Source organism: Amblyomma americanum, chromosome 7 (assembly GCF_052857255.1).
Source record: "Amblyomma americanum isolate KBUSLIRL-KWMA chromosome 7, ASM5285725v1, whole genome shotgun sequence".
NCBI lineage: Eukaryota > Metazoa > Arthropoda > Arachnida > Ixodida > Ixodidae > Amblyomma > Amblyomma americanum.
The window spans coordinates 88,035,352-88,058,269 of NC_135503.1; the positions used below are offsets into that span (position 1 = coordinate 88,035,352).

The 22,918-nt window shown below is 45.6% G+C and overlaps 2 protein-coding genes across 2 annotated transcripts in view; both read left to right on the plus strand.

Moving 5' to 3' along the window:
- LOC144097918 (gastric triacylglycerol lipase-like) overlaps positions 1–10,943 on the plus strand; it is a 71,266-nt gene extending 60,323 nt beyond the window's left edge. Inside the window, exons 11-13 of the mRNA XM_077630519.1 lie at positions 4,776–4,953; positions 7,401–7,634; positions 10,932–10,943. Of these exons, the coding sequence (XP_077486645.1) occupies positions 4,776–4,953; positions 7,401–7,634; positions 10,932–10,943 (424 nt within the window). The remainder of the gene's footprint in view (positions 1–4,775; positions 4,954–7,400; positions 7,635–10,931) is intronic.
- The window catches only part of Lmpt (four and a half LIM domains protein limpet), a 136,165-nt gene continuing 118,026 nt past the window's right edge, over positions 4,780–22,918 (plus strand). The window contains exons 1-2 of the mRNA XM_077632626.1: positions 4,780–4,953; positions 7,401–7,634. The gene's annotated coding sequence lies outside the window, so the exon portion shown is untranslated. The remainder of the gene's footprint in view (positions 4,954–7,400; positions 7,635–22,918) is intronic.

Below are 22,918 nucleotides of genomic sequence, written 5' to 3' on the forward strand. Positions count from 1 at the left end.
TTTGCGTACTAATCTCTCCTTAACTCTTTTTGAGGGTGGAAGGGAATGGGGCACCAGCCTCATAGCTACCTAAGATTAGAGCACGGCTTTTTAATGGCGCATTTGGGCAGCTGGGTCAAAGACCGCCATGCCACATGGTGTTACAACCTTTGTCCGTAAAGTTTCAAGACTGATTTATTTTCTTCTCTAGAAATGATTGCCCAAAGCAAATGTTGGTGTATATGGGTAGAGCCATCTTTTCGGGCTGACCTGAGAAATTTATGTTAATTGCTGTGGCAGCCTCTAGATGGCACTGCATGTAGGAAAATAGGTTGTCACTAGTCGTCGCGGATTCTACTGTGAGTGAATGTGGAAAGATGGACGTCCACCTCGAACAGCGTGTAAACATAAAATTCTGTGTGAAGCTTGGTAAGACAGCCACACGTACGTATGAGCTCCTTCGTGACGCTTACGGCGAGACATTATCGCGGGCGCGAGTTTTCGAGTAGAACAAGAGGTTCGTTTCGGGGAGAACGTCGGTGGAAGACGACACAAGGCCCTTCAACCTGACGGAATGAAAACAACGTGGCTCGGATCAGGGAATTCGTACAGCAAGACCGCAGCATTAAAGTCCGCATGCTATCAGATGCTTTCGACATTACTAAGACAACAAGGCACCAAATTTTGCGTGAGAACTTGGGGAAACGAAAGTTGAATGCAAGACTTGTGCCGCACTCCCTCACACAGGACCAGAAAGACACGCGGGCATCAGTGAGCGCTGATTTACTTTCCGAGGCGGAGAAGGATGCTGCATTCGTCGACAACATCATTGCTGAATACGAAACATGGTGTTTTCAATGCGCTCCTCAAACAAAGAGCAGAGCGCCAAATGGCGGCCCACAAGCTCTCCGGCGTCGAGAAAGGTGGGGCGACAGAACACCGAAACAAAGATGATGCTGCTAGTTTTTTTTCGATGCCAGAGGTGTCATGCACCACGAGTTCGTCCTCTTTATTATTATTCTTAAAATTTGAAAATCAAAACACTCATCCCTTTTCTGTTCATGATGAAAAATTCACCGGTGTTGCGCTCCCACGTGCTTTTCCTTTTTGTGAACTGCGTTCAGGTGAATAGCCACCCGATTCTTGGCCGATCCCCCAGTGTGGGTATGTGCCATCTTTTGATAGGCTAACAACAACAACAACAACAACATATCCGCGTGCTCCAACGCATGCGTGATGGACTGCGACGCCGTCGCCATGACTTATTGGCATCTGGACAACGGAGCCTTCTCGACGATAACTCAAGGCCGCACACCGCTCTCAGCGTGGCAGAATTTCTCGCCAAGCACAGCATTACTGTACTTCTCTATCCGCCATACTCGCCTTACCTCTCCCCATGCCATTTTTTCCTGTTTTCCTCTTGTGATGAGAGCCCTTGAAGGTCGCTGAATGGGGAGCGTGGAGGCCATTCAAGACGCCACGACAAAGGAACTGACAGCCCTGCCAAAAGAACCGTTTTCCAACTGTTGTCAAGACCTCAAGAAGCTGTGTATAGACTGCAAGGGAGACTATTTCGAACGCGCTCTGCACAAATGAATTCAATGTTAAACGCCTTTTTTTAATGGACTCAGTCTCTAAACTTTACGAACACAGGTTGTAGTTCTATACAGTCATGTCCAGCAAATGCGCACAAAATTGTTGACAATTGGAAAATTGTAACATACTTTTAAGAAAATAATGAGGCAATGATCCATTCTTGAAATATTTAGCAAATATTTTTTTCAAAGTCTTTCCATCGATCGCATCGAACATTTTAGACTCCCATAGAAAACAAATGAGGAACGCTTTTGCCAATAGCAAAAGCGTTAACAGAAAGAAAAATTCAAGGCTGCCGTCGGGTAATCTGCGGATATATTGATTGTTATAGTTTAATCTTACATGATATGGAAAAAATTGCGCTTATTTACTTATTTATTTATTTATTTATTTATTTATTTATTTATTTATTCATTTATTTATTTCGGAATACTGCCAGTCCCTTCTTGGGATTTTTACGGGAGAGGGCAAAACATTCATTAAATACAGGTGTAGTGCTAAATTTTGTTTTAAGAGTCAGAAATAAAAGCAGAACATGCAATACATATAGTAATAATAAATAAAGCAATCGTGTCATAACGCTGATGATGGCACTTGAATACAATAAATACACTGCGAGGAACACTGTATTACAAGATTATGAACGAGCTCGGTTATGGTGAGAGGAATGTAAGCACAGAGCTCTCAGCGAGGGTAATATATTTGTCTATGTGTGCTGGGTTATGACTGATGGATGCAAGCGATTCCAGTCTCGGACAACTTGTGGAAAAAAAGAATATCGGAAAGTATTACTGTGACACAAATATATTTCAAGGGTGAGTGCATGCTTGTGACGTGTTCCTCTGGTAGTGTTTATACGAACAAAGTCTGTGGGAGAAATCGTTAATGCATTACTAAGAAGTAAATACAAAAACTTCAGACGGTGTAATTTGGCGCGGCTGGACAGCGTATGAAGCCTTGCCGTGCGTAAAAGATCTGTGGCTGAATGCATGCTGCCATAGCAGTTGAAGGTAAAGCGCACGGCTTTCCTTTGCGCCATTTCGAGTGTTTTAACGTTGTGTTTAGTGGGGGGAACGAAGATATATTAGCGTATTCTAAGACCGGACGGAAAAAAGTGTCGTAAGCAAATTTTGTATCAGATGTAGAATGACGAAGGGCCCCTTTAAGGAAAAATAACTTGTCCATTGTTTTGCTAGCTATGCTTTGAACATGCGTAGTCCAGTTTAAGTCGGAAGTGATGCCTACACCCAAGTATCGATATTGAGTCACACTACGGATATTCATGTTATTCGAAGAGTATACATAATCTAATTTACACTTTTTCCTTGTAATGGACATAGAGACCGTTTTTTTCTAAATTAATTATCATCTGCAAATTATTACACCGCTCTGCAATTTTTCCTAGAGCGTTAAGTTTTTCCTGGTCATTAGTGTTTTTTGTTTCTAGCACGCAGCCATCCGCGAATAGTGGCATTTTTACTTCAGCTTCATTTGATGTGTCATTAATAAGGAGTAGAAGCAACAGCGGGGCTAAAACTGTACGTTGAGGTAGTGCTGAAAAAATGGGTACTAACTTGGAGGCATGATGGTCGTATTGCACAAATTTATAACGGTCATAGAGGTAATTATAAATCCATTTTACCAGTGGTGCATCACCAAATATAGTCTTAAGGTTAATGTGGAGTTTAGTACGGGATACTCGGTCAAAAGCCCTCGTTAGATCTAGGAAAAGGGCATCGATTTGTGACTGATTGTTGAGGCATTGTGCAAAATCATGCATAATTTCTACTAGTTGCGTAGTCGTTGACAAGCCACTGCGAAATCGATGTTGGTTTCTGTGGAGTATGTTATTGACTTCAACAGAATTTGTCAGGAATTTCAAAATAATGTGCTGCATAAAAAGTTTCCCGCTCAAAAGTGCATTTGTCCAGAATTTTTACGTATGGGTTAAGAACTATTTTTCGAAGCATTACGCTGCTAACAAGACGAGCAGCAGGGTAAAGGAAAGCTTGTACCCATTGGAAAACTTGTGGGCACCGAGGATCGAACATCATTTCTCCCCCGCACGCTATGCTGATGATCAAGGCGCTAGGCCGCCGCTGAGTTAAAAGAAATCTCCATTGAGAGGAATGCGGCGCAGTTCACTAAGTGTAGGCTCAAGTTGTGGGCTATATTCTTCCAGGGACTGGAAAAATATTATCTACCATCAATCGGGTTTCATCCATTGCTGCAAGTCAAATAAATGCCTGCGCCATTGACTTCCAAATGGCGCTGTCCAGCGCCATTCGCGGACACTCTGTAAAGGGCCGAATTGCCCGACCTCTTTTTTCTACCTTAAATCTCTGCCATTCTTTCTGCGTGTCGTTTCCTCGGGTACCCCCGTTGCTTCATTTCTCCCTTATTGTTTCCAGTATCGTTTTCCGTCTGCATAGCTGGCTGCACTGTTCTTAATCACTGCCGGAAATATATGCGGGATTTAAACTATATACGATCAGTAATACAAGCTGTTTCATTGAATGTGCTTGTCTTCGTAGTATATTCATATACAGCCTGTAAGGCGGTCACTTTTCTATGCGGCCTGTGCAATTTGGCTGCAGTGGACATTCTCTATATAGAAGTTTACAAACGCGGTCATAAGACGCTAGAGAGAGAATACACATGTGCACCATTTTGAGGAAAATTGAGTTTTCTGGGAAGCCTCTATTAACTGGCGTCTGGCGAGGTGGTATGCCTTTCCATGAGAGTGTTCTTGAAGCAATAATATGTCTCGAGCTATCGTTTTACCTAGACTTGTTTGTTTACTGAGAGTTTGTTGCTTTCACGCTGAAATTCTTCTTGAAATATGAACATGTGAACAACGTGCAAGATTTTCTGTGCTTAAGGAGTATTCAAGTTGTTAAACAACTTTTGAGCTTTAATTAACTTTTAAGACATTGTACATGATTGCTAAGGCAAGAGATACATCCTTAAAAAGTGAAAGTAACTTCAGCATTCGACTGTGGTGAAGAGGCTGACTTGTTCTGAACTTCAGCATATAAAAATCCGACCAATATTGGCGCGTTTCTTCCTGGAATCTGACAGGATATTTTTGCCGTGGTGAACCTCTGTTACTCCGTTTGCACTCGCGGAGCCTATTCGCCTATTTTGCTCGAGTGGAGGAGAACGCTCAACTTGGACGCGTTTTCTGTTCTGCCCTGCAGGAAAGTGTGCAACAACTGCAAGTGCCCTCGCGAGTCCCACGATGTGTACCACGAGGAGTTCGTCAACGTGCGGGACCGCATCGGCATCAAGGCGTCGGACCCTTCGCAGCACACCTCCAAGGAGAAGACCCTGCAGGAGGGCTACTCCTGGGTGCCGCCGGGCCTGTCTAGCGCCAAGGTATGCGCGGTTGCCACGATGTCATAGTGCGTGTGTAAGTGAGTTATTTGTTTGGCTAAGGATAAAAAAAACCAGCAAAGGACAAACGGCGACTACAGGTGCACGCATTCACCGCAATAACTAAGATGTTAGTCTATGCGACATCAAGTTCAGGCACCATTTGAGGTGGCAGAAAGTTTGCTTGTAGTAGTCACACCGCACTGAAGCAGGGCAAAAATAGTCTTATTGCGTAAATCACTTTTGAATGCCACGCTAACCGCTCGGTTAACAAGGCGGGTGTTGGTGATTGAAGTGGCGAATGCAGGATGTCGTGTCGGAAAAGCTAGAGCACTGGCGCAAGTGTGTAGAACGCGGAAAGAAGGCCGGAAAGGGAATAAAAAATAATAAACGGCCATAATAATAATAATAATAATAATAATAATAATAATAATAATAATAATAATAATAATAATAATAATAATAATTGGTTTTGGGGGAAAGGAAATGGAGCAGTATCTGTCTCACATATCGTTGGACACCTGAACCGCTCCGTAGGGGAAGGGACAAAGGAGGGAGCGAAAGAAGACAGAAAGAAAGAGGTGCCGTAGTGGATGGCTCCGGAATAACTTCGACCACCTGGGGATCATTAACGTGCACTGACATCGCACAGCACGCGAGCGCCTTAGCGTTTTGCCTCCACAAAAACGACCAGGAATGGCAATTTGGCACCTGAAGCGATACTGAGTATATGCGTACGAAATGCTGCATTCAGCTCCCCAAGGGAGGTCAGCGTCTGTGAGTGACCGTAGCTCTAGTTACGGTCAGGTCTCTTGTAGCCGACAAAAATAGACTATGCAGCAAGTAGCTTGGTACCACTGATGATGTAGTCGACGGTGCGCAGTTGTGTGTGCGAAAGGCAGCAGACTTGCCAGCATAGTTCCCGGGGCTAGTCCAGGTTTTCGAACAGTCATATTTGCATTCGTCACCTGGTATAAGACGCTTCGTACGTTATTAGAGTGACTATGGCGCGACCTTCCGTGCGAGCTGCAGGAGGGAAGCAATGTCGGACGCGCGAGAAATTAGTCGCTGCTTAGCGGCGAGTTCAATAAGGGACTTTAGGCTAGACTGGGCGCTTTTTGATTATACCATTAGGAGATAACATAGATAGAGTGTCCTTTCATATATCCCTTATACATTCTGAAAATCACATCAGCATTTTGTAATTGGGCCTACAACAAGCCACGGTTTTTCGCTTGTAGTTGTGCTTTCTTGCGCCGTTCTTTATCTCAGTGGCACCGGTTGCACACTAGAGGCTTTATTTAGTCTACATTGTACACTTTCTTTGAAATGCTATCAAGATTTAGTTGGGGACGCGGTGATCAAATGCCGAAAATCTAAGAAAAAGTCGAATCTTACAAGACGCCTAATTTAGTGTCTGTAACGTGTTTGTAATTACGTCTCGAGAAATGTTCGCAGAAAACGTCCCAAAAGCGACACTAAAAATTTCTTATTACCGTAGGTTACGAAAAACTGGCTGAAATCTCCGTTAAAATGCCAGTCTTCTCAAATATGATTATGATCTTGCGTTGTTTGCTGTTTTATTTGTGTACAATAGTTGCTTTATTTCGTATTTAGTTATTACGTAAATTTATTGTTTTATTTCAATTGCCTGTGTCGTATTTTTATTCTTGTATCCCCCCCCCCCCCCTCCCTCTATGTAATGCTCTTGCTCGAAGGCCCTTGGAATATTGCAAATAAATAAACCTGACTGCCGTGCCTGACAATGACCTTTCGGAATTTCGTGCGGCTTGTGGAACTATGTTCCGTGATAAATTCTTTATGCGCTCACATTCGTATGTTTCTGAGTTATGTTTCTGTTTTGTTTTCTCTGTCACTAATTTGACATGACGATAGCGAGTGTATTAGTCAAGCGTGGATATAACATTCTGCGCAGAAAAAAAAATCAGGCTGCTAAAAACATACGAAGGATGTCACCGCATTAACTATTCGTTTGGGTAAAACATAAGAGCGACTGCAGGCTCCTACCATGGTTTGTTGTCACGCCAGTCTTTCTTCTAGTTTGATACAGCAGTGGGGCATGTAAAAATGTACATTGTCAAAGCTACTTAGGATATCTAGTGAAATTTTGTATTTAAGCATTCAGTCGACTTCCCAATAAGCGTGCCAGATTTCAATGCTCTACACCAAAAAATTTACCAAATGGCCCTATTCTTTGACCACGCGAAATAGTTTTAAAAAAGAACGTGTAAGAGGCTAGTGAGAACTTTCGTGCCGCCAATGTCTTCCGCCATGCGCCGTGTTGTTCCTGAAACAGTTCCCGGCAGTAGTTCATGCTTGAGGATTGCAAGAACGAAGGGCAAACGTTTGCGCTCATTAGCAAGGCCACGACCTGGCGCTCGCAGCGCCGCCTGCACTGATTTCGCTTTCCCTGTTTGACGTCGTCGCAGATCGAGGAGTACTTCGCCCAGCTGCCCAACCACAAGGTTCCCCGCCTGGGCAGCCCCGGCGAGAAGTACCGCGACCGGCAGCTCATCGTTCAGCTGCCCAAGCAGGACTTGGCGCTGGCCTTCTGCAAGTTCCTGGAGCGGGAGTGCCACCGGGCCTTCGAGGACTTCGTCAACGCTCGCAACGAGATCGCCCTCGACATCGGTTACGTCAGGGAGGCCCTCGACAAGACGCTGGTACGTAGGCTACGATAGAGCGCGCTCACGGGTTCGAACGCCTGTCCGCGCGCATATTGCATTGGCACGCAAGCTGAGAGGGTTTTGTGCCGCGAGATAGCCGTGCCCTGTTAAGCGACTGCTCCCCCCCCCCCCCCCCCCCAACCCCACCCCACCACTTTTCTTTCTATGGGGCCGGTTAATGCCGTCGTATGGCTTCTCGTTCTCAGGAGGCGTCATGACTACATTTTCCGACGTGTTGTGCCGTATTATGCGTTCTGGCAAACTACTTTCATCTACGAACGCGGCAGCGTTTCTTCAACTCCGACATTGACCTATCTGCCGGTCTGAGTTTTGCCTTTGGCGGTGCGTGCAACCGAGTTTCGCACTCTTTTCCTAAGTGAAACCTACATTTCTAATAATTGAATTGTTTGGGTGATAATGAGGTTTAATAACTTAATTGGTCGAACACAGCCCGGTAACTGTATTGTACTGCCGCTTAACAGCAGCCTATGAAGTCCAGATATCCAGATGGGGCACCATTCTTATCAGTAGGCATACAGTTGCCGCGTTTACATCCATCACGCTCCTTATCGAAAGCGCTGAAAAATTGGCGCTGTAAATGGTGGTGCAACGTCTCTTGCTGCTCAGGTAAAATAATTTCGTTGTGAGTCGCGGGGCTTGCAAGTGATTTTATTGGCAGTGACTTCCAACGTCAGTTTGTAGTTCTCCGTATGGTGACCAAATTTCAGTAAGTGCGTTTAAGCGGAGTTTGGACTGCCGGCTTTTCCTCAGCAGGCACCCCGTGTGTGTTAGCTTCCCCCCACCCCCGTATTTACGTCGTCTTACTTCGTTTTCAGTGCCTGGGGAGGGATCTCTTCTTAGCTTCAGCTAATTTGAAGAAGGAAAATTTCGGACTTGGACAAACAGTGACATTTTGCGGCACGAGGGGAGTTATATCACAACAGAAAAGACGTGGATAAGCTGAAACATCCACTACTCCCGTTATAGCTCGGAACTCATCTGACTGCTGTACTGAGCGTATCATTTCCTTAATGGAACCCAACCTGCAATTTACAAATGCGCAAAGTACTGAACTGCGTCCTATTAGATTTGTGTGAATCCCGCTGGAAACTAGCAACAGACGTGATGCAAGGAAGGAGAACAAACATTAGAAGGGGATGCTTTTGCAGACTGTCAAGGCTTCAAAACACATAGGCCTCCGTACAGAGAAGAGGGGCAATGACGAGTTGCCTGTCAGGTTTTTGAGAAAAAAAGAACTAAACAGAAGTACTCGTTCTGACATCTCCTTGAAAGCTTGTTGATTCAAGCAGATGAGATGGGAGATGAAAAGAAAGACATCTACAATGACACAGTGACGCAATGTTTTAACTTATTCTGCCGTCGTACTGAATCAGCCATTGCTTCGTCATCCTAACACGCATGTCCGCCCGCTCTTTCAGGCGAATAACGCAATGTGTAGCTCACCAGGGCAGTGCAGTGTGCTGCGAAAACAAGCCTGCCTGCGGCTGTGGAGGGCGTTATAGGGGGCGCTTCGGGCCAAAGTGCGGCACGGACGGTGGCAGGAGGCGGGGCGTGGCGAACGCCCTTGTCGGTGGAAACAGATGTTGCGGCCTCAAGAAAAAACAACAACAAATATATACGGCAGGACGTGTGTGTCCTTTCCTCGATGGCGGGGGGTTATCGATTAGAGTCGCCTGTCGCACGCCTTCTAAAGAAACGGGCTACCGATGTCACAGCTAGAACAACCACAGTGTCACAAGATAACCGTGGGTTACTGCTAACGTCTCTCGCTTTGTCTCTCGCTTTGCGTGCACATCTTTTCAGTCGCTGTTGACGTTTGAGGTGAAGCAATAACGGTCGCATGGGGTGTGGTTTTCGAGGACTAATAAAAAAGTTGCTTTGGCGTGCCAGCTGGTAGGAAAGAACCCGGAGAGCTGTTTTAGTATACTAAGCATCAAACGGGGCTGGTTGCCGCGATTGCATCCGCTGCATATCTTAAACTTGACATCACAGAAGGACGGCGCGAACACATCGGCGATACGCTACTTGCAACTAAATTCTTAATGTCGCTTACCTGCCTTTATACATCTAGTGAACAAACTGTTGTAAAGAAACGGAAAATTAAAAGAAAGATGAAAAAGAAAATCTGGGGAAAAGCACGCATTCGACGTTTGGTTGCAAGTTGCTCTTCACGCGTGTGTTTGTGTCGTACTTCTTGCCCTGCCTCTATAAGCCAGCGCAGTTTACTAGGCCCCGGATTAGTTTGCTAGGCCTCGGATTTCTTCAGCTGACCTCTTAAATGAATGTTGTTATGGATTAGTTTAACGGCATCCTGTTAAACCAGTCCTGCACCAGTCGCTTCTGTTATTTGCAATAATCTTTTTGCATACATGGCTGCATTGCTTTCTAAGATGTGAGGGGAAAGCATATGATTTGAGGTAAAGCCTTAGATCTTATCCTCTAACTGCGAGGCATTTTATAAAAGGAAAATCGAATTATACTGCACTTTTGAGTTGCATACATGCAGCGGGACGGTTTTAATGCGACAGTGTTAATTTTTTTTTCATTTCGACATGCCCGGCAAACAGGTCGTAAGAAATATTGCACTGTACAACTAGATAGGCACACCAAGCAAGCAAAATAAGCATGCACAGGAGGGACCAATTAATAAGATGGCAGATGACAGTACCTCATTTCTAGAAAATGTGTGAAAATACCAAATGAAATCTAAACAAACGACAGCAGCATAAATAGTTTTAATAAAACCATTTGTATCTAAAAATACGAATAAACTGTTAATTTACACTTAAGTGAATCATAAGGCATTAATGAAGCTGGTGTGGTGAGAAACATTTGCGATGAATTTGGGTTGTGATTCCATGCATTAATGGTCAATTGCAAAAATAAAAAACGCGTGAAGTCAGTACGTGCAAATGAGGATAAATTTTGCACTTGTAACCGATTCGTCAAAGTACGCTTATGGCAGCTTTCGTAACTTCTGAAATGTAGCTAGTGGAATAATGTGAAATGGTGGGAAAAAATGCAAGGCGGCCTGTTTCCTTTCTAGATTTTAATGAAATGAAGACGATGCTTCGCTTAATTCCCGATTCACTTTGATGCGTTGAATGTTTACTTGAACTGAGTATAGCAGCCTTGTTATGCAGTGGTCCTAGCTTGTTAGGGTAAGTGCGGTGAGGACTCCCAATAAAGGAAGCATATTTCATCTTCGACCGCACTATGGAAGCAGAAATAAGCCAGTAATGTAGTGTTCCTGCCTGCTTCCTTATGTGACAGACTAAGGACTAACAGAGGGATGGTGAGGTGGTACTGAAAATGAAGGAAATTAGCTGCGAGATATAAATCATATTTAGTGCACTGACACTTTGTAAAAAGAAGAATAAATTAACAAATAATTTCGGAAGCGCGATCAGAGGCTCAGTAGTGAAGCTGGGTGAGAAACCAAGTTCGCGTGCTTTTGTAAACAAGCTCCACCTGCTGGGCGGGACGTAGTACGGGCCTGTCAGGCGGCGGCAAACATTCCCAGTCGTGCCCATAAATACATCAGCAGGCTTTGAGTCCGCGCAAGGACCTCTCAGACAAGGTGGGCGGCACCTCGATGTCGATGCGCCGAAATGGGACGTGCTGGGCAGTGTTATTTGCACTGTGCAGCGTGGCGCCGGCCTCCCTTGTGCCGGCTGGTTGCGTGAATGAGAGCAATGTTTGCGTTCGGACGGTCGTTTTACGGCGGCTCTTGGAACGGCCGGGTGGAGGACGAATCGGAGCTCGGCGTGACGACGGGATGAGGGCAACGTGCCCGCGACCACGCCCAAGAAGCGAAGCGCCATATTTAACGCTGCTAGCGACCCCTTTAAGCTCCCAGTACAGTTCGCGGTGAGATCATTGCGCTCGAGGTCATGATTTTTCTTTGTTTTTGCTTTCTTTATAATTCCTTACTGCGTTAACAGTGCAGTCCCGTTGTGGCCAAAATATCTTCTTTTTCTCTCTCTCTCTCCGTGCTCTCGTGTGTGTGTGTGTGTGTGTGTGTGTGTGTGTGTGTGTGTGTGTGTGTGTGTGTGAGAGAGAGAGAGAGAGAGAGAGGGGGGGGGGGGGGGGGGGGGTCTCCACCATCGACAAACACCCTTCGGGGCAGCCCCGTTGGGAGCATCTCCGGGAACCCACCGGTAAAAAACATATTCCACCTACGAGCCGCGACTCAACTACCTATTTGCACCCTGCACAGCGACGGCGAAATCAAGCTTACACCCACCTCTAACCACTTTCCACCTTCTACCTGTCCACCTTTCTACCCGTTTCAACCAACTCCAAGCCCATGCGGCAGCAAAACGAAAAAGCGGTGGTGAAATGAAATTCGAGACCCGCCGCGGTGGCTCAGCCGTTAGGGTGCTCGGCTACTGAGCCGGAGTTCCTGCGTTCGAACCCGACCGCGGCAGCCGCGTTTCGATGGAGACGAAACGCAAAATGCGCCCGTGTGCTGTGCAATGTCAGCGCACGTTGAAGATCCCCAGGTGGTCGAAATTACTCCGCAGACCTCCACTACGACACCTCTTTCTCCCTTTCAGTCCCACCTTCCCTCCTTCCCTTACGGTGCGGTTCGGGTGTCCACCGAGATGTACGACATTTACTGCGCCATTTCCTTTCCTCAGAAATCAATTTTCGAATAAAATTCGAAGACGAAATGAAAGGCGGGCGATCATTGTAAAAGCGGACAGGAAAAAGCGAAACACAAAACCGGTATGCTGCTAACGCGGATTTGTCGCTTCACATCGCATGATCTCTCGTCAATTTCCCTGATGAGTGGAACTCAACGCCGCCACACTTAGTAACGAGCACTTTTAGCTTTTCTTTGACGCAACGGATAGAGCCGCTGGTGTGAGTTGTGTGGCTACGCAGCAGAGGCGCGTGCAGGTTCGAAAGAAAGGAACCGTGGTGAACACATGGCAAAAAGTGATATTTGTTATATTTTCGGGCTAAAAACGCTGTGAAGTTGGCAGCGTTCATGAGCCGTTTCCTGTATTTCATATAATCCGCCCTTATGTTCCGCCATTTGGACTTTAAGCGTGTAATAAACGATGAAGAAATGATGATCCCAAATTCACACCACAATGAAGCCATTCTTGCCCATATTTAATAATAAAGCAACCACGAATCGGCGGTCAACCCTTTCAAGAACAAAGCTTTCTTGGCGAACTGCGTCATATGTGATGGAGTTGCCATAACCCATTGACACGATGGAAGATGGTTGCGAGTGCTACTAATTGCACTGAGCGTGGCAGCATGACTAGAGGGCAGCCTCGGAGTGCGAATTAGAGTCGGAACATCATGCTTGAAAACTTTGGTGGGCTCTATTGTCGCAGGAATAACTTCCTGATGTTCTCCACTGCGTAATATGACGATTTTCGACCTGCTATACAATTGATACTTACTCTTCGCGATCATAATACCTATGCATTATTGGAAAGTGTTGCGGAGAACAAAAACGTAATAATAATAATTGGTTTTTGGAGGGAAAGGAAATGGCGCAGTATCTGTCTCATATATCGTTGGACACCTGAACCGCGCCGTAAGGGAGGGGATAAAGGCGGGAGTGAAAGAAGAAAGGAAGAGAGAGGTGCCGTAGTGGAGGGCTCCGGAATAATTTCGACCACCTGGGGATCTTTAACGTGCACTGACATCGCACAGCACACGGGCGCCTTACCGTTTTTCCTCCATAAAAACGCAGCCGCCGCGGTCGGGTTCGAACCCGGGAACTCCGGATCAGTAGTCGAGCGCCCTAACCACTGAGCCACCGCGGCGGGGTCAAAAACGTAGCGCGAATTTGGTTTTGGTCACATGTATTTTTATGCAGGGCAATACCTTTCACGAAGAAATAATGAACATGCAAGAACATGTAAGAAATAATGAACATTTGCTCTTTGTACACTTCTTGCAATTTAGTTCCACAGAGGACACCATAATATCCGCCGAGGGACGGTGGCAGAAACCGCAGCGAAACGCGATTTCGTTGCAAGTTCTCCACTCGCGCTCAGCGTGCTACTGTTAGCACAGCGCAGTATTAAACAGCTGAACTTAAACTGTCTAATGGCAAGCGCTTTTGGCTTCGCGATGTCGACTTGCGTAGGCAATGAGTGGAGCTTTTGCAGCTGCTACGTGGTAGCAGCTTAGGGCACAACCAGCAGATAATTATGAATGTCGACGTGACCAGCGCGAGTATCTCACAATCTCATGATAGAATCAGCGTTGGGAATTCCATGCCATATTCGTTGATTTCGGAAGAAAAATAGTGTATAGTCCGCGCCTATCCCGCAATGCGTATTTTTTTTAAACATGTGCAGCCCGAAGGCTGTATACAGGAAATTACGGTATATGGAGGTCGATTTGTTTTCATGTATGTTAAAAACGTGCAATGCAAAGTAATTCAACAAGGCACTGTGAACGAGACGCATGCAAGCGTCTCCATCGTCCCCTGCCATCCTTTGCGCTGCATGGTTTCAAGCGGTGAATTGATGCGACGCGCCTTCGTGTTTCATTAGCGAGTGACAGAATCGCTTCTATACATTTCTTATTGTGTAAATAGTTTTTGTATATTACATCTCCCCCTATCCTTTCTTCTTGTCCCCTCACCTCTTTCATTTCATTTCATTCTGCCTGCTATCCTTTATTTCCGCTGCCCCAGGTCAGGTGCTTCAGTATCGATGGCAGATGCTGGGGCTAGCACAAATCTTATCCTTCCTTTATTATTATTATTTTAATAAACCACTACTACTACTACTACTACTACTACTACAAGTTCCTGCCGTGTACTGTCTCGGACAACACTGCGGCGCCGATCAGTTGCTGCCAAGAGGGGATGCCAACGACTTTGTGACCGTAAGAAAAAAAGTATCACAGCTTCCAAGGAGTCTTCCTCTACGAATACAAAATATGAATGGCCAACTGGTTACGAGCATTAAAATCTTTCCGGCGTGAAGCATTCACCGCCCTTGACTTGCGCACTAACTTTGTCACGAAGAGCATGCATATAAACAATGGCAAAATTTTTCTGCTCCCCTGCTTCCTTTTCTTGCAATGCCTAAAGTTAAAAGACGCAAACATTTTATGATTTCTTTTGCGTTTTATTTTTCTCTAAATTATATACTGCCAGCATTTAGAGCGTCTTCTAGCTATAGTGGTTGATGCATATTTTATTCCTTGCGCATCGCTTTTTCGACGATTTATAACTGACTGTACCGTGCTTCTAAATACTCTACAATTACGATTTTTTTCTTATTTCTGGGGGATTATAATTTCACTGGAAATCGACGTGAGGCGAGCCCATTGACGTGAAGAAATTTCCGCCGCTAAGTTGCTTGCTCAAGATGGATCACATTATTTCTCGGAGAAAGAAAACAAAGGCACGCTGTTAATAGCCGATTAAGCTGGAGTTCTCATGTTTACAGAACGTCATGATGTCGAAAGTATATTTACCCCTTTATGTCGAAAGTGACCGAGCAGCAGGTTTTTGCTTCTCAACCGTATAACGGAGCCGTTACGGCAACCCTAAAGACCGAAAGGCGTCAGAACGTGAGGACGAGGGCTCACCTTACTTTGCGCAGATTCGTAGCTTAAGGGCTGCCATAAGTGCTTCGCTACGCTGCTAAGAAACAAGTCACCTGTGCCCGGTTACTTTTGGCAAAGACTGTACATTCTCAGCGTACTTGCGGAATCTTTCCCAAGTTAGGTCAACGCACTTGTGCAAGGAAATAGAGAAATTATTTTTTTTAGGGGTGTGGATACTTTTTGGAAAGATTGTTATCTTGCTGCTCAATCTTTTCATGTTTAATGAAGCGCTATGTTTTGTACACACTGGTAGAGAGAACTAATTCGAGGAAAACCGGAGCTCAAGCGTGTTGCGCCAATATTCCCCGGTTGTTTCTTCTATAAGTACCTCCATTAGTCCGTGGTTCAAGGTCAGGTTGGCTAAACATAATGATGTGCTCATGCTTTTAAGGCTGGACAAAATGGGTAGGGAAGTTGGGTATCAAATGAGTAATTTAGAAAATGCCTCGTGGTCTTCAAGAAAAAGAAGCGAGGTTTTGCATCACGGTTTGCATTGATTCTTGCATTAGCGTTTGCCAAGATCGTATTAAACCCTGGATTACAGGTCTAGTAGCACCGCAGATTGGCCTAGTGGCATGAGCATACGCCTCGCATGACGAAGGTGTGGGTTTCGATCCCTATTGCCGCCGTGTACCTGCCGGGGATGCATTGGCTACAAGCTTTCCCTTTTCCGGCGCTCGTCTCATCTTGTGTGGAATGGTTTTCAAATGAGTATTCGACCCCACCTTGTGCAGACGAAAATATCGTGTATTATGACACTCTTTGGCCATACGGGCCTTTGCGCCATTAAAAAATCATCATTATTACAGGTCTGTTTCAAGTCCTTTTAATGTTGGTAAAATAACTATATGGACTTCGAGTCGTGTGTTCTTGTCGGGTCAGGAGTGAAGCAGTGTAGCGGACAGGTTTCGCAGAGTACACCCGCCCAGTGTTTGCACCGATGAAGCAAAGTACGAGTTCAACCACTTCGGCAGTGGCTGCAAACTTCTTCGCACATTTATTTACTTTCTTGAATTAGAAACCGCTTCCTGCATGCAAAGAACTTAGTATGTTTTCTTCGGGGCCAAAATGAGGGGGGATGCTAGTTTTACCTACAGGCACCAGCTCATCTTCTTTAGAGGTTATTCATTAATAGGATGGCGTTGCATTTTTGCTAAAGCAAGAGGCGATGCCGCTCTCCGACGGTTATGTCAGCATTATATGCAAAGCAGCAGCGCAACTGTATCGCTTGTAACGGCTTTCTGTAGCTCTTTTAGAAACATTTTTCTAAAAACACTGTCACGCCAAAGTTCAGAGCGCTCGCCTATTTTACGAATAAAATTGCTCTGAGATTGATTAATAACTGTGTAACCGTGATTTTCTGGTTATATAAAAAAATCCAAAATTTCGTTGTGCTTTATGTTGTTTACGAACGAATGGTCAAGCTTGTGTCAAAATCGGGTCATGTAGTTCGATATTACTTCATGCACGATGTTAGCTGAAACTGAACAGTCAACTGAACTTACTCCTTCAATAGTATTGTGTGAGCCTTCCATGGATCATCTTTCACTTGTACGTACCATCGTCATCATCCCGCGGCTCCGCCTGTGGCACGTGTGTCGGGTCCGCCAATTAGAATAAACGCCAGACACGGCCGTCTTGCCGTCTCGGCCTAGCCTTCCTTCACAGTATATACGTGTAATATATATATATATATATATATATATATATATATATATATATATATATATATATATATATATATATATATATATATATATATATATATATATATATATATATATATATATATATATATATATATATATTACTCGTCCTAATAAATTTGGCGACAGTACAAAAATGAGGTACCTTAACCCCTTCATTTATGAGAGAACTAGAGAGAAAACGTTTATTTAGGTGATTAATTCGCAGGAGCCGGGTGCTCGGGGCCCCCAAGTCCAGGGCTCGGCTGGCGGCAGCTGACTTGCGGGCTAGCTGGATGATCCAGGCTTGCTGGTCGTGGTTGTCGTTGGTCAGGGCCTCCACCCACTGCTGGTGTGGCGGGTGTGGCAATAGTTTTTTCTCCGGTTTCCACATATTTGCACGCGGGCACAGGAAAAGAATATGTTTGGGATATCGACAATTTTCATGTCTTGCTCTGGGATAAAACAAGATATAAAACTCCGTAAAATAACCTTATTACTGCTTGTAAACCAAATAAAAGGAATGCAACAAATAACTCTGCCCGGAAGAATTTTACATATAGCTTTGTGCGTGCCATGGAGGCACAAACGTAACTAAATCTGAAATATAAAAATTTGTCAGCCTCAGCGCATCAACGGCTGTAGTCTAAGGAAGCGGTAGATGTTTTTTTTTTTTTTACAGTGAACTAAATTCAAAATCTTGAAAATTTGTAACTTCTGGGAATTTTAATAAATATTTAGCGTTTAAATGTGTGTTGATTCTTTTACAGCACTGAGTATAAATCCGGAGCACCTGTTTTAAATACAACTGTTCATACCGCAATCAGTGGTACGTGGTTAACCAAAGAGGTGATTTATTCGCTTTGATGTGCTGAAATGGTAACTCCTCAAGTAAAGTATCTCTGCTTACGTAAGTGAAGCGTTAATTTTCCCTGCTGTTTTTGTGGTGCCAGTAAAATCGGTAAAATTGCTTAACTGATCTGTTAGCCTTTGTTGCGAAAATGGCAAGATCCTGTAACTGGGCGGGCGTCAAATAAATACTACCGCCAACCTTTTAATGCCCGTCGTATTCCTTCCGGCACAGACATTACAAATGCCATTCATTTTCGGTCAAAAGCATTTCAAATTCTAACACTATGCGTAAACAGCATTTTCTTACATATTTATCAAAACAAAGTGGAATATGCTAGAAATACAGGAGTCCTGCTGTGAGATCATTCGTAGCAAAAGCCAACCGAAATACATGAGCAAGCTGAAATTTTTTTGCGGGTGTGCTACCGTATGAGCACGTGTTGGACAGATTTTGAAATATTCTGTTGATTTATTCCACGTTGTCGATTTCGTGTACAGTTTTATCCCTCTTGGACGTGTTGCTTGATTTCGTAAAAAGAAGCATGTAGCCATATTTCACTAAATAAATCTGCCAGCTTTCTTGCTGCTGTAAAACCCGCAGTTAACAATACCAGTTTTCCTTTCCTCTTATTTTTTGTTTGCATTTAAACATTTTAGGAATCATAACGACGAAATGTTCTAGGTTCGATCATGCCTTCCTAGCCGGTATTTTGAGCGCATAGTTCTTACAGCTAGGATTGAATGTGTGCTGATCTAGCGGGACATCAAAACGAATTTATTTGGCTTCTGTTCAGGAAGCGACGCAAAAGCTTTGCTCCCACAGATCCGAATATAAGGTTGGTGCGACAGACATCGTTCAATAACCCCGCCAAATTATTTTAGTTCCGTGCTAATCCGCCATGTGGCGCCAGCGTGTATGTCTGTGCGCGCCAAGGCGGTGGCGCGCTCTCTAGCCAGGGAGGCGAAGCGTATTGAAGTTTGTTGTGTTCTTTTTCCTCCTCTCTCTACTTTCTTTTCTCCCCCTCTGTTTCCTGTGCTGCTCGTTTATTTTTGCCGTGTGTTTGTCTCACGCAGAACGCTCGCTAGCGATCGCCGCAGAGGGATTGGCTTGGCTGTGGGCTTGGCACTGTGGTTAGGAATGCTGTAGCGGTTAGTGGCAGTGCCTTTCACAATATGTTCACAAGTTTTCACAACATGGCGCGTTAGCGGAAAGGTTCAAAATTGACATAAATGAGGGCGACAACGCGCCCTGAGGTATTGTAGCGTATCTGGCTGTTTCACTTTTTGCAAGTAGTTTCGTTTAATGACATGGCAAGTGTGCGTGGAGAATTCTACTCCCCGAGAAGTATTGTTCGTGTTAATAATAATAATAATAATTGGTTTTTGGTGGAAAGGAAATGGCTTAGTATCTGTCTCATATATCGTTGGACACCTGAACCGCGCCGTAAGGGAAGGAATAAAGGAGGGAGTGAAAGAAGAGAGGAACAAATAGGTCCGTAGTGGAGGGCTCCGGAACAATTTCGACCACCTGGGGATCTTTAACGTGCACTGACGTCGCACAGCACACGGGCGCCTTAGCGTTTTTCCTCCATAAAAACGCAGCCGCCGCGGTCGGGTTCGAACCCGGGAACTCCGAATCAGTAGTCGAGCGCCCTAACCACTGAGCCACCGCGGCGGGGTGTTCGTGTTCGCTATATTCCTTTTCCATCGTTCTGAAAAACTACTTCTGCCTTATTAGGTGCAGCCATAGAGAAATACCTTTGAATTTGAGCTACGATCGAGTTCATAATAGAAAATAATTACGTGGCGATTACACATTGGTGTTTATTCGGATAATGAGCGCCAGCTGCTTTTTTAATAATAATAATTGGTTTTTTTGGTGGAAAGGAAATGGCGCAGTATCTGTCTCATATATCGTTGGTATATGAGACAGATACTGCGCCATTTCCTTTCCCCAAAAAAACAATTATTATTATTAAAAAAGCAGCTGGCGCTCATTATCCGAATAAACACCAATGTGTAATCGCCACGTAATTTTGGGCAAGCATTGTTTTGCGATTTGTACGTTTGGGGGTATATGGTTCAGCCTGTCCGTCTAGCGCGCCCTCCACACGGGTTCCCACTCGCCTTCCGTTTTGTCTCGGTCCATTGCTCCAGGCACGAACGCTGCTTAAGCGTACGCGGCGGCCGGTTTGCCGTTCGTTTACACGTCGCATCCTTCGTTGGAGCGTATGCACGCCGTCGTTACTCCATGCGACTGACGCGAGCTTCAGCCGCGCGTGGCAGCTCCGTTGCTGGCACCGAAACGTCAACACTCCATGGCAGTGAAGTTTTCCAAGCCGACGGCAGCGCCCTAACACACATCCCAGCGACCGAAGGAAGCAACTTCGAGGCGGCCCCAGAGCGATGCTGCGGCGCCACCAGTGATAGCACAGGTTAAGGACATAAGCGTCTTCGCTCTGCCGAGGCCGCGTCCGGTCGCCCATAAAGCAGCGAGGGATGCTCAAGCCCAGTGCTTAAGGTCTGGCTCCATCGAAGGGCGGTGTGTAGTGATTCGAGCGCAGGTGGAGAGAGAAATAAGGAGGGAGAGAAAGTGGCTGACGGCCTGTTTTACACATCGTTTTATACAAAGGGGAAATATCATTTTTTAAAGGTCGTTGTTTGCTGAGTTTGTGTCTCATACCTGAAATAAAGGATCCCTTGCTCTGCCAGTGTGCTCGTTGTTGTGTAGCCTTGGAACTAAGCGGCCAGCTCTTGACTGACTTGTTGTGTGAGGGCACGGATTTCCATTTTTCTTCCACCCTTTGTGTAGTGCTGCCAGCTTTGTGTTTTCCTCTGTCTTCGGTTTTAGGAAAAGGTGTTAATGATTCTTACTAAATATCGCAGAGAAATTTTCGAAACTATAGGGAAGAATGTTCCTGTCACCACTGACAAGAATAAAAAAATGGTTGTTTGCTTCGAATTCATGCAGTCTCCGCATTCAAGTACGGGGGTGTCAGATCCTTTCTCAATATTTGTGGAAGGTCTGAAAAGGCCCGAGACCCCCCGGACTTAAGCACTGCGCCAGCCACTCAGGGGGCTTCTGCGTCTGGGTCATTAGTAGTAAAGAGGGAAGAAAACGCAGTGTAGCATTCTAAAACTGGGTGGACTCTGGGACTTGTGAATTGAGGAGTGTAAGGGGCGGACGACGACGCAGAACAACTCTAGGAATCAGCCATGCATCTCATTTCGTGCGCAGCGCCTTCTCGACGCGTCATGCGTTCTGGCTGGACGTGACAGTGTTTGACTCCTGGCTGAACGGGGCCCTCGTTTTCATCTAATCGTAAAAAGACTCCCCTATGCTTTGCCATGTCAGTGCGCATTAAAAAACTCCAAGCAGTCGACATTGATCCTGAGCCATCTTGTCCTTCATAGCCCCTGTGCAGCTTCGGAGACATTAAATCAACCCCGCAATTCAGACTTTACAATTTATTTGGCGCGTTTAGTGAGGCGGAATTCAGAAAAGAAAGCCTGCCATGGCACTTTGCAAGGAAAAAACTGTAAGTAGGGAACTAGCCACGACCAAGTGCACGGCGTCGACACCGCAGCAGGAACTAGTGCCATCTACCGTTGAGATCAGGAAAAATGTGCGCATATAAGACGGGCTAAACTGACTTCTGGTCTCGCTCTTTCTCTCCTCTCTATCTATCCATCTCTCCCTTGCTCATCGGAGCGTTGCCAACCATGACTGATCTCCTCTCTTCTTTCTCTGCTCTCATTTTTGGCACACTCTGTGCTGGTGAATAAGTTAAACAAATGTACGAGGGATTGTCACAACATTAAAAAAAAGTTTAGTTTGGAAACCTTTTCGACTATGCTGCTCTCAGACGACCTTGCGCGCCAGATGTGCCAAAGGTGGCGTAACGCGTTTTCAATCCACTGCATCTGCTTCGCTTGAACGCGATGTGAGTTCTCGCTTGCAAACGTCACGAGTAGGGCCACCTCTCTCGCAGGACGCCTCGCTGTACGATTCTGCGAGGAGAAGGTGCGATTATGAGGGAGGAAAGGGAGACGGGAAGCGTATCGCTACAGGAAATAATTTACAACAGCAGTAACTGCAACAAGGGAGCATATTACTCGTTGGCGTCCACGCAAACGCGAGCCATACGGCTACAAAAGGAAGCTATACAGCTTCCACGGAAACTTCGCAGTTAAAGAAAAATCCTTCCTGTTCCGAAGTTAGAACCAGGGACCCGCGCTTCACAGGAGCAGTCGCTCTGCCAACTGAGCAAAGCGGGACGGCTAGCATATGGTATAGTGCTAGAGCGAATTCATCAATAACTCGAAGTGGGAACAGTGTTGGTCAAATGTTTCGGGGAGTCGCACAAGGTGGAGTGAATCTCTAATAAGACAGTTATAAATTGACTCCACCTTGCGGGATTTCCCTTAACATTTGACCAACAGTAATAACTAAATAAGGAAAAGAGGCACTGCACTGTGATGACTGCCACGGGAGCCTCTACTCCCAATATGAGCCGAGTGATCGCCGTGGCGTTCCGTATTGCAGCTTACCCTGCGCAAGTCTCCAGGGCCGACGACCTTCAGCAGTGATCGATCGTTCGTTTCTTCCGGCCACCATGGGAGCTATCTCGCGTCGCGGGTCGCTGAGCTACCACGACTGCTTTTGGGACAACCGGAGCATAAAATCGCCCAGGAAAATTGATGGCGTGCAGTGTTGAAAAAGTAGCGTTGATGGAGAGGTGGATGGAAGGCGATCCATCTTAATACTTATGCGCCCCTATTTAAGGTGTCGTGCTTCAGGGAGCATTTTTTTTTTGTCCCTTGCTTTTCGGAAGAATACGCAGGACGGTCGACGAGCGTCGTGGGGAACGCAGGAGCCGTCAACTGGCCGAGCGAAACGTGCCACGCCTACGAGGTATTAGATATTGAAGATCACTGGTGGGGTTCGCGAAACTGGTATTGCGTACGTGTGTTGAGTGATTGGCCGGCGTATCTCTAGCTGGCCGCCGCTAATGACCAGCGCTCGTGCTCCGGCCTGTCGAGTAACGCTATAGTCGGATACAACTATAGAACGAAGCAGGAGATGCCCCTCGAAGAAACACCTCCAGCCAATGGCGTCGGCCGGTT